Source organism: Lutra lutra, chromosome 2 (assembly GCF_902655055.1).
Source record: "Lutra lutra chromosome 2, mLutLut1.2, whole genome shotgun sequence".
Taxonomy (NCBI): Eukaryota; Metazoa; Chordata; class Mammalia; order Carnivora; family Mustelidae; genus Lutra; species Lutra lutra.
Window position 1 is genome coordinate 176,768,882 of NC_062279.1, and position 12,470 is coordinate 176,781,351.

Below are 12,470 nucleotides of genomic sequence, written 5' to 3' on the forward strand. Positions count from 1 at the left end.
CTCTCAAAATTAGGAATATGCTAATTTTTAAAAAAAATTTATTTATTTGACACAGAGAGCGATCACAAGTAGACAGAGAGGAAGGGAAGCAGGCTCCCTGCTGAGCAGAGAGCCCGATGCAGGGCTCGATCCCAGAACCCTGGGATCATGACCTGAGCCGAAGGCAGAGGCTCTAACCCACTGAGCCACCCAGGTGCCCCAGGAACATGCTAATTTATTTCCCTTTGAAATAACTACTGTGAAGTAACATAGTTGAGCTACTCCGACTGATTTCAAAACAAACGACCATGCATTCCACTCCATTTATTGGTTATGCCAGCTACTGTTTTACCCCCTTGGAAGAAGCAATGTACAAAATCTAAGATTCTAGTATCCTGATGCTTATTTTCGATTCTGAGAGACAGAAAGTTAAAAAAAAAAAAAAAAACATTGATAAGCATTTGAAGAAAATATACAAGGCAACCGGGTAGAAAATAACCAGCCCTACCACATACAGACAGGGCAGTTAAGGAAAGCCTCTCCCGAGTTTGCGCTGAGACTTGAACTCGCGTGTCAGGGGTAAACACCGCGGTGCTTACCGCGGTGAATATCGTTCCTGTCTCTTTCTCCCTAGAACCAGACTGGCTCCTGCTCCGAAGTCTGCACATCTCCGTTTACTCAGGCAAATCGTAAACACATGAAAGTCTTACTTTACTACATTCCACACGAGAATCTGAGGTTCAGAGGTTAGCACGGCCATACTGATCCCAAAGTGAGTACTTGTCTTCATGTACCGGCCACACGAAGGTGTCTTACAAAGAGGAGAACGAAGTACTGCGGCCAGGTTCGGAGACTCGTGCGTTCGGTACGTGAGCTGCCGCTTAGGCTCATCCAGGAAGGCTCCGAACGAGGTAAAGAAAGCCAGCATCCTTCCTTTCCACCTTTCTTCCCATTTCCACCACCACCGCTCGAGTTCCGAGCTCAGAAAACAGGAGCAGGCAGACGCCGGAAAAGTCCCTGTCACGTCTCCCAAAGCTGTCCCGTTTAGATGAAAACAAGTTACGCGATGCTTTCCACCGAAAGTGAAAAGACACAGATGCTGGGGGAAAAAAAAACGGCGGACACCAAGCCCTGACTGCAGCCACGCCCTGCCCATGCCGCCGGTCCCGGTCTGCGGAGACACTGGCTCTTGGTTTGTGTTCCTCGTTACGCCACTTCCGCCGCCAGCCCGACAGGCGCCGATAAATGCCGTTACCATTTCCGGGTCAGTGAGGCCGCCTACGGCGGCGCAGGCGTGAGTGTTAGCCGGTGTGCAGTCTATGGAGTCAGTTGTTCCCCGCGGCGTCGCGGAGGCAGGAGGTGGTGTCCGAGTGGGGGCCTTTGCCCCGCCAGGATGTTACCGGGCTTGGCCGCCGCCACTGCGGCCCACAGATGTAGCTGGTCCTCCCTCTGCTGGCTCCATCTGCGCTGCAGGGCGGCGGCCCACGGCTCCAGCGAGCGCCAGGGTGAGTGTCCCACCTCGGCCGCTGACTCCGCGGCAGCCGGCCTGGAGGAGCAGGCCGAGCTCGGCGCCTCGCCTCGGGCATTTCGGCCGCTTGCCCTTCTCCAACCCCAGAACCTTCCTTTTGGGTCTGTGTCTTTGCAGTTCAGCTCGCCCAGGTGACAGGGACCTCTGGCAGCTCTCCCAGACCCTGGTTTTCCCCAAGGCCCTAGCACAACTCCCACGGAAACTGCAGGTAGCTCCCGGGCGGGGTCACATACTTGAAGCCAACCATTTGTACCAGATAAAATGCTACATGCGCATCGCGGTGTCCCGCGATGACAGCCCCTCTCCCCCAGGCAGGCAATGAGAAATTACGGAAACCTAAAAGTGCCAGGGTCTTTCGAGTTCATCGGCTCCCCTTCATTGAGCGCCTTTGGCTCAACAGATTTTCTTGCCCTGCTCCTTTCCCCGTTCTCCTAACTTTTCCCCTTAAATTTCCTAAAAAGGAAGGAGGGAGTGAGGGATGGGGGTGCTACTCATCATTTCCGAATCATTCTTAAGTATGAGAATATGACCATGCCACAGTCATTGAATGAATCCAGTTTTGGATCATAAAGCAAACTAACTGTTGAGTTTCGTTGAACGATCTTTATGGTGAAAACGTGTGTAATGGAACTGTAACCCAGAAAAACATGGTTGACGAGAATTTTTATCCCTCTCCTTAAGCATTCTTTTTTTTTACTCAAATTTAAGTTTTCCCGCAGTTTCCAATATTTTGGCATTGAATTTGTAAATTTTAGTCAGGCTTACCTATGTTTTTGCCATAGCTTGGGATGCCATAATAGCTTGACCCCTCGAGAACAGAGAGTAAAACAACCAAATCCGCCTCTAGTCTAATTCCTTAGATTCTTGAGCATAGAGTGTTTACAGATAAGATTTTCCAAAAATTCATGTTTGAAAAAGCTTGTGGCATGTTTGTGGTGTGGCAATAGAACTTAGAACTTGTAGTCCAGTCATCCAAGTTTAAAAGTAACAAGTTATAGTGACACCTGTACTGTGAAGATAATTGAGAATATATTAGTATCGTTTATTTGCAGTAAATGTAAAAACTTTTAAAATTTCAGAATAGTTAATTTTAACATCATGTTCTGTGACTTTTTGGTGGGGATAGAAAAGCTGAGTTTTTTTTTTTTTCTATATTGGCAATACAGCTGGTTCTCTTAGGAACAAAATGAATCTTCTGATTATACCATACTCCAGAAATCCCCAATTAAACTCTCTAGCATAGTTGATTCTATTTACCAAGCAATTTTGGCATTTTACACTTAAGTTAGGTATACTGGGTAACCTGCCTTCTAAGTCGGTAGACAGGACTTGAAATTGTGTAATTTGTAATTATATAGCAATAATAGCCATCATCATACCAAAAATTATGTACTCTTTGTTTCACCCGTCTGTGAACCGTAGATAATAAGTACCTATTTCTTTGGTCAGAATGACTTTGCAAAGTTCTTTGGAATGTTTATCACCAGAAAATTAAAATGTGTTTTCACACTTAACACATAGTAGGTTTTAAAAATAACCTCCTTTGTGAAAATTTAGTTCCACTAATAACTGAAACAGTTTTTAAAAGGACAGCCATTATGGTAAAATTTAAAAAGCATCAGGAAAGGGTACTATTTAAGTCAGATGTATGAAAGGAAAAAGTGATACCTGAAAACTTTCGGGGGAAAAAAATCTAAAAACAGATTTTTTCTTTGTCAAGAAATAAAATATATGCTTCTAAAATTCCTGTATGGCAGAGGGGGTAGACTTACAAAGAATAAGGAGAGAAGGAAACCTTAAGGGAAACTCTTGCTTTATCTGCATACTTAAAAATGAGAAATGCCTATACACTGAAAGCTCAGTTTAAAGGTGAAAAGGAAAATAGTATTGTAGAGCCTTACTGTCTAAAAGAAAGATAACATGAGCCACGTATGTAATCTTGGGTTGTCTGATAGCCATATGTGAAACAGTAAAAACAGATAATTAATTTTAATATTTAGTTTAATAATTAATTTTAATATTATTTTATCCTGTATACGTAAAAATATTTAAATATGTAATCGAGATCAAATTTTTGAGATATTTTACATCATCTTTTTGTACTAAATCTTCGAAGTCCAGTGTATATTTTACATTTAGCACATTTTAGTTCAGAATAGTCACATTTCAAGGGCTCAGTGAACAGTGACTACTGTACTGGACAGGGCAGTTATAAAATTAGTATCCCTAATTTATGAAGAATTCTTACATACCAGTGTATCTTCCAGTTTAAAAAAAAATGGGTGAAGGATATGAATGAGTTCATAAGGGAGTTCAGATGGCATATAAAAATGTAAAATGTACCGTACTTACCAATAACCATAGAAATAAAAGCTTAAGGATTTGCTACTCATTGCCTGTGTCATATTGGCTATTTTTTCATATTGATACCTCATATTGAGGGTGCAGGAAAGCAGGAACTCTCTTTTTCTATTGATTGGGACATATAATTCAGTGTTCTGGTGGTCAGTTATTCTTTTATGAAAAGAACCTTAGGGGTGCTTAGATGGCTCAGTCAGGCTTCTGTCTTTGGTTCAGATCATGATCCCAGAGTCCTGGGATCGAGGAGCCCCGAATCCTCCTTGCTCATCTGGGAGCCTCTGCCTGCTATGCCACCTGTATGTGTGTGCTCTCTCTGTCAAATGAATGAGTAAAATCTTAAAAAAAAAAAAAAAAAACTTTAAAGGTTTATACTTTCTGACCCGGTGATTCTATTTTTTTTTAAAAGATTTTATTTATTTATTTGACAGATAGAGATCACAAGTAGGCAGAGAGGCAGGCAGAGAGAGAGAGGAGGAAGCAGGCTCCCCGCTGAGCAGAAAGCCCGATGTGGGGCTCGATCCCAGGACCCTGGGACCATGACCTGAGCGGAAGGCAGAGGCTTTAACCCACTGAGCCACCCAGGCGCCCCGTGATTCTATTTTTTTAAAAGCTTTTATTTATTTGAGAAAGAGCTTGGGGAGAGGGTTGTGGGGGAGGAGCAGAGGGACAGGGACAAGCACACTCCACACAGAGCCCTACACGGGCTCAATCCCGGAACCCTGAGATCATGACCTGAGCCAAAGGCAGACACTTAAATAACTGAGCCACCCAGGTGCTGCCCCCCAACCCTGAGTGATTCTATTTAAAACTATATAAAGAAATAATCAGACGGGTATTATAATGTGTGCACAAGTTCATTATTCATAGTAATAAATTGATAACATTTATAGTTATAGAGAGTTGGAAACTTAAATATATTATGGTGCCTTTACTATGGGCTGTTGATACATACAACATTAAAAAAATCAATTTAGAAGAATAGTGATGGGGAAAATGCTTTTAAATATATGTATTTTATTTATTTATATGAGAGAGGGAATGAGAGAGAGAGAACATGATGGGGGAGGGTCAGAGGGAGAAGCAGACTCTGCCAAGCAGGGAGCCTGATGCGGGATTCGATCCCCGGACTCCAGGATCATGACCTGAGCCAAAGACAGTGGCTTAACCAACTGAGCCACCCAGGCGCTTGGGGAAAATGCTTTTATACTACTAGGTAAAACTAGAAAAAAGTACAGTTAAGAATATATACTGTGATATTAACAATAAGTTTCTCTAGAAAAAATTTTTTATTAACTGTGTTTTTCAAACAATCTATAATTAAAAATAATCCTCTTATATTATAAAAATGTGACTTAGTTTTTGTAATAAATATTTCCTTTTTAAGTTTCTCTGACTTTTCATAAATACTTACTTTATTTTTCATATATTTATGCCTTGCCTCATTTGGCAAAAATTTGAGATGGGAGGATTCTCCTTTAAATACAGTATACCAAATTAATGGACACATGCTTTTGCTTAAATCTGAGGTTAATAGAAGTGTAGCTTTAAGTGAAAAGTATAAATTAAATTTTTGTATTTTACTCTTGTCTCTAATCTGACAAGAATTTTGTTTTGTTGTGCCTACCCCCCGCCTTTGAAGAACTAACAAAAGACCATTCTGGCAGGCTGACACCCTGATTCTATGTAGTTCAAGTTAATGATAGGATTTATAATGATAGGATTTAGCTGTAAAATGAGGCTAACTATACTATGTTCCTCCTAACTTTTAGTGAGTGAGGTTCAGTTCAGCAAAGAGGTCTGAGGCATTGTTGCTGGTGCTGTGCTGCTGAAGAAGACAGACATAGTATCATCCTCCTTTATTGGGCGGACACCAGGAATGAGAAAATATGGCTGAGTGCTAGGAAAGAAGTAAACTGGGTGATGGGCTAGAAAGTAGCTAGGAGAGGCCATTTCTTTAGATATGCTGAGGAAGCAGTGACTGAGTCAAGTCTTGAAAAATAAAAATGAAAATGAGCAAGCCAGGTGAAGACCTGCGGTGAAGAGCAATCCAGGTAGAGCAAACAGGAACCCTAGAGACCAGACTACTAGTATTCAGAAGCAGAAAAGAAAACTGCTGTGGCTCGGGTAAGGGAGAGGAGGATATGAAATGAAGTTTGAGAGGTACTGGAGCCTTTTAGGCCATAGGTTTAAAAGGCTGTATATATATGTGCGTGTGTATACACACACACACACACACACACACACACACATACATATTTTAAGATTTTATTTATTTATTCATTTGACAGAGAGAGAGAGAGTGAGAGTGAGCACAGGTAGGCACAAGGAGAGGGAGAAGCAGGTTCTCCACCGAGCAGGGACGCTGATGCAGGGTTCGATCCCAGGACCCTGGGATCACGACCCAAGCCGAAGGCAGTCGCTTAACTGACTCAGCCACCCAGGTGCCCTAAAAGGCAATATTTTAAAAATAGCAGCCTACTCTGTGGAAAATGGGTTTGGAAAGGAGAGCGTGAATTAAAGAGATCTTTTGGGAGTTGCTAGGCAGACAAGGCTGTGGCTAGGCCTTGGTAGCTAGCAATGAAGATGGAGGGAAGCAGAGGGCTTTGAGGTATGTTTTGGAATATAAATTACATAGTGTGGTAATACAGGTGAAGTATTTTGGACAGTGGCACTTGGTAAACCCTGAATATATTAGATATTGTTTTTATTTGTCTAAGCGAATATTAATAAGAATTAAGTGCAATAGAAATACCAAGAGGCAGTGCAGGAAGTTGCCCCGATCTCATATTCTTAAAAAAAAAAACCCAAAACCAAAAAACAGAACTTCCCTTTTGCTGGATAAAAATCACATCAGTAATTGGGGAGGGTATGTGCTATGGTGAGTGCTGTGAAGTGTGTAAACCTGGCGATTCGCAGACCTGTACCCCTGGGGATAAAAATATATGTTTATAAAGCTGTAAAAAAAAAAAGAAAAAGAAAAAAGAAAGGATGAATACCCAAGTTTTGTAGCAACATGGATGGGACTGGAAGAGATTATGCTGAGTGAAATAAGTCAAGCAGAGAGAGTCAATTATATGGTTTCACTTATTTGTGGAGCATAACAAATAGCATGGAGGACAAGGGTAGATGGAGAGGAGAAGGGAGTTGAGGGAAATTGGAAGGGGAGGTGAACCATGAGAGACTATGGACTCTGAAAAACGATCTGAGAATTTTGAAGGGGTGGGGGGTGGGAGGTTGGGGGCACCAGGTGGTGGGTATTGTGGAGGGCATGGATTGCATGGAGCACTGGGTGTGGTGCAAAAATAATGAATACTGTTATGCTGAAAAAATAAAGAATTAATTTAAAAAAAAAATCACATCAGTAATAGTCCTCAAGGCTGAACTACCTGATCTAGGTTTAACTTTCGCTTGGTAGATGATAGGCACAAAAGATTTTTCTGCATTTTTGGCTAGGCAAAAGCATTAAAATAAACTAGATACTGTTAATATTAGTAGTAATAATAATAGAAGTAATTTTGGCAATGACTACATTCTTAGTTTTTAAAAATTTAGGCATTTTTGAAAGCCCAGAAAAGTGTTATAGAGTAAAATTTGTGCATAATCTAGATATTTCCCCAGTCACATTTTTAAAAAGTTGGCTCTGCACCCAGTATGGGGCTCAAACTCACAACCCCAAGATCAGGGGTCACATGCTCTACTGACTGAGCCAACCAGGTACCCCCACTAGCCACATTTTTTTTTTTTTTAAGATTTTATTTATTTATTTGACAGAGAGAGATCACAAGTAGATGGAGAGGAAGGCAGAGAGAGAGGGAAGCAGGCTTCTTGCTGAGCAGAGAGCCCGATGTGGGACTTGATCCCAGGACCCTGAGATCATGACCCGAGCCGAAGGCAGCGGCTTAACCCACTGAGCCACCCAGGCGCCCCTAGCCACATTTTTAATAGTTGAAATCCCACTATGTTGTTTTGTCTCTTGCTTTTTTTAAAATGCAACATGATGAATATTTTCCCACATTCTTAAAAGATTTAAATATATACACAATGAAAATATAGGGACCTCTCATAACTTAATTATTTTTCTATTAGGGAACATTTAAGTTTTTTCCAGTTTTTGCCATAATAAATATTACCACAAAGAACAGTTTTTGCATATTATTGTGTATTTAATGGGCTCAGCATGCCTCTGCTGTGCTACTCTGCTTATTGTTGTGTATTTTAAGTTCACACTAACCTCTTATAAAATTAAGTATAACATCAATGTCAGTGCTTTAGGAATTTGGGGGCAAAACTACTGAAATAGTCTCTTAAGTAAAGAGATTGATCTTTAGAAGGAGTAGGCTACAAGTTTGATTCTCTAGCCCTTAAATGAGCCAGTAAGAAAACAGTACAAACTGCAAGAAATCTTTTGTTTATAGTTATGGTTATTGCAGGAGCAACATATCCAGTAGACAGAATTGTCAGTTTGCATGAGACAAACAGAGTTTCTTTTTTTGTTTGTTGTAGTGTGAAAAAGAGGGCCAAATTTCCTCTTAAAGCCAGAGGAAATGGTAGGTGACAAACCAGATTGGAGAGAGAGGACAGGTGCTTATCAGCAGTGATTGTTAGGAGCTACAGAGGCAATAACAGTAAAAAAAGGCAGAGAGGAGTGATTGTTGTAAGTAGACTGACAAAATAAGAGTCTCTCCGCAGTCTTGATGAAGAAATAGCTCTTATATATACAGCTATGAGAAGTCCTCGTCCGAGCCCATAGAACTGTGAGCACCAAACTTTCAAAAAGATTAATCTTCTGTATGTAGCTTATTTTATTTTATTTTTTTAAAGATTTTATTTATTTATTTGACAGAGAGAGATCACAAGTAGGCAGAGAGGCAGGCAGAGAGAGAGAGGGAAGCAGGCTTCCTGCCGAGCAGAGAGCCCAATGTGGGACTCGATCCCAGGACCCTGAGATCATGACCTGAGCCGAAGGCAGCGGCTTAACCCACTGAGCCACCCAGGCGCCCCAAGTATGTAGCTTATTTTAGATGTCACCTTGAAGAAAGGATATATTAGTGGTGGGTACTATTTTTTTTTTAACTATTTTTCTGCATCCTAGTATTAACTAATGAATTCAGTAATTGATTTAAAAATGGTTCTTTTTTTTTTTTTTTTGAAGATTTTATTTATTAGAGAGAGAGAGAGAGAGCAAGCACAAGCAGAGGGAGAGGGAGAAGTAGAGTCCCCGCTGAGTAGGGAGCCCTTCATGACCTGAGCCAAAGGCAGACGCTTAACTGACTAAGTCACCTGTGCATTTCCTTTTTTTTTTAAATGGTTGTGTTTCAGTTGTTGTGTTTTAGATATTATATTTGGTTTATTGAATCAAATGTGGTCCTATATATTTTTTAGAGTATAAAATGTTAAAGATGGTAATGTATTCTTCAAGTTTTATGCAGTTTTTGATCTTGCATCGATGCCTGATGTGTACTTTTAAAGTTGCTGATACCTGAAATTCTACTGAAGTTAAAAATTAAGGACTTTTTGGAACAGCTAGCAAGGAAGCTATCAAAGATTATTTTCTAGGTTACTGTCTAAAGAATGCAGGAGTCAATTTGAAGAGACCCTTTTGGCCAAAAATGGGACCATTTGACCATTAACCAGAGCAACTAAAATGGATTGAAATAGATCAAATAATGTTTAAATCTATGAAATAATGATACATGCACAAATTACTGTGTCACTACTTCAGGATAGTATGTAGTGAACTCATTATTTTGAGAACTGGTAAGTAAGGAGAAAATTTAGTCTAATTTTCTTGTAAACTATACTGCTGAGTAACCAAGTATATGTGGGGAATTTTCTTTTTGAAGTATTCTGACAAATGAAGAAGTGGTAAAATTTGAATATCACCATTTTATACCCACCTAATGGCTAAATGGTTCTGGGCACTGAACAATAGCAGACACTACACAAATAAAGAGACAACCAAATATTATGTGGTACTTGATGAAAACACTTACCACTGCTTTTTTTTTTTTTTTTTTTAAAGTAGGCTCTAGGCCCAACATGGGGCTCAAACTCAAGACCGTGAGATCAGGAGCTGCTAGCTATACCAGCTGAGCCAGTCAGGTGTCCCAGAACTCATCACTGCTTAATAAGTAGTGTTTGTTCTAATAAAAAGAATCAGAATTTAGATAAAACCTTCACATCCATCAATTTATAGAACATACAGAAGAACAGGTTAAACAACACCATGGGAATTAGTTCAGCAAAATTCAGACTGGAAAACTACCAGGACAAAAATTTGGGGCAAGTAATTTGATTTCTTCAATTTAAAAATGGCTCTTAAAAAAAAAAAAAAAAAAAGATCCTGGGGGCACCTGGGTGGTTCAGTCGGTGACTGAATGACTCTTGATCTTAGCTCAGGTCTTGATCTCAGGGTTATGGGTTCAGGCCCTGTGCTGAAAAAAAATACATCCTGTGGCTTTTAGGAGACTCAAAAGACATCTCAATCAACAATAGTAAATGGATCTTATTAGGATCTTTCTACACACAAAAAATTTTAACACTTGTAACAGTTGGAAATTGATGATATTTGATGATATAAGGCATTGCTTTTTTTTTTTTTCATGGTGGTTTGGCTGTGTTTTTTAGTTCTTGTCTTTTAGAATACGTATGGAAAATTTTATGAATTAAATTATTTTATGTCTGAGGGGTGCCTGGGTGGCTCTAAGTTAGTTAAGTGTCTGCCTTTGGCTCAGGTCATGATCCCAGGGTTCTGGGATTAAGCCTCACATTGGGCTCCCTGCTCAGTGGGAGTTCTCATCCTCCTTTGCCCCTGCCCCTCCCCGCAGCTTGTGCTCTCTACCTCAAATAAAATCTTTATAAGTAAACATATAAATAAGTAATTTTATGTCTGAGATTTGCATCAAATTAGCATGGAGGTGAGGAAGTATTGGTGCAGGTAGATATGAGACTAGGTTCACCATGAGTTGTTAATTGCTGAAGGTGGGCAATGAGTACCTGGCCATTTATTGTACTGTTTTTTCCTACCTCTGCATATGTTTGAAATTTTCTGTAATGTTTGAAGAACTAAGGAAAACCTTGAAAAAATCTAGAATCAAATCATGGAAATATTTATATTCTGAGGGAGGATTTTTTTCAACTGTGGAGTAGGGACAGCTGCGTGGCACAGTAGGTTAAGCATCTGCCTTTGGCTCAGGTCGTGATCCTGGGGTCCTGGTATTGAGTCCTGCATCAGGATCTTTGCTCAGAGGGGAGCCTGCTCGTCCCTCTCCCTGATGTTCCCCCTGCTTGTGCGCTTGCACGCACTCACTCTCTCTCTCTCTGACAAATAAATAAATAATATTAAAAAAAAAAAAGACTGGAATAGTCTCTCTTTAAACACTTTAGCACAGCTTATAAAAGCATTGGATCAGTGGGTGGAAAAAAAGCATTGGTGGCATATTGGTTTTGTTAGGTAATAATCACAAAAGATACCTTGGATAGGACTGACAACACCAGTGGCCACGGTAAACAGGATGCTTTTCTGGAGGGTGCGTTTCTTAGGAAAATTTGCTTTAGTCCTTGCTTCACTGATTTGGCTAATAGGCTACAGATTTTTCTTTATTATTTTTTTATATTTATTTATTTATTTGCCAGAGAAAGAGAGAGTGAACACAAGTAGGGGGAACAGCAAGCAGAGGAGAGGGAGAACCAGGCTCCCCGCTGAGTGGGGATCCCAAAGTAGGACTCGATCCCAGGACCCTGGGATCATGACTTGAGTCAAAGGCAGCTGCTTAACAACTGAGCCACCAAGTCACCCCTAGGCTACAGATTTTAATGTGCAAGGAGATGCATTGTTATATTTGCTTTACTTTAGTGTAAGAGTAAGCCTTTAAAAAATAGAGGCAAATGCCCAAAAACATACTGGGCCTTCAACAGTTATTTGCCAAATAAGGGAAACAGTAAGATGACAGAGATCACAAGTAGGCCAAGAGGCAGGCAGAGAGAGAGAGAGAGAGGAGGAAGCAGGCTCCCTGCTGAGTGGAGAGCCTGTTGCAGGCCTCGATCCCAGGACCCTGGGAACTTGACCTGGGATCGTGACCTGAGTGGAAGGCAGAGGCTTTAACCCACTGAGCCACCCAGGCGCCCCTGGAAGATCATTATTAAGCAGTTAGAAAAGTTTCACCCTTAGGGTTCGCGGCTGGCTCAGTAGGTAAAGCATGTGGCCCTCAATCTCAAGGTGGAGTTCAATCTCCAAGTTGGGTGTAGAGATTACTTGGGGGGGGGGGAGGAAAGAAAGAAAAGTTTCAGCCCTTAAATGCTTAACTCTCCACTCAGAAAAACTTCATTATCTCTAATGATATACCTTCATTATTTCAGCTAACACTTTAAAAAATATGTAAATTATTCACAAGATGTTCAAGGTCTAGTACTCATAATTTAAAAAAAAAAGAAAGAAAGAGGGTCACATGAAAGTAAAGACAGATTTAGTTTTCTGCCACTTCAGTGCAAGTGTGGAATATATTTTTCTTCAGTATTTCAGCCCTCCAAAGCCCACAGTCAACCAGATGCAGCAGCTGAAGTGCTTTGTAATTAGTCTTCTATTCTTCCCTCAATTAGAATT

General features: G+C 40.6%; 1 protein-coding gene across 1 annotated transcript in view; it reads left to right on the top strand.

Annotated features, from left to right (window-relative positions):
- The first annotated feature begins 1,245 nt into the window (after positions 1–1,245).
- The window catches only part of SLC30A9 (solute carrier family 30 member 9), an 85,942-nt gene continuing 74,717 nt past the window's right edge, over positions 1,246–12,470 (top strand). Inside the window, exon 1 of the mRNA XM_047719189.1 lies at positions 1,246–1,484. Coding sequence (XP_047575145.1) covers positions 1,373–1,484 — 112 coding nt within the window. The 5' untranslated portion in view covers positions 1,246–1,372. The remainder of the gene's footprint in view (positions 1,485–12,470) is intronic.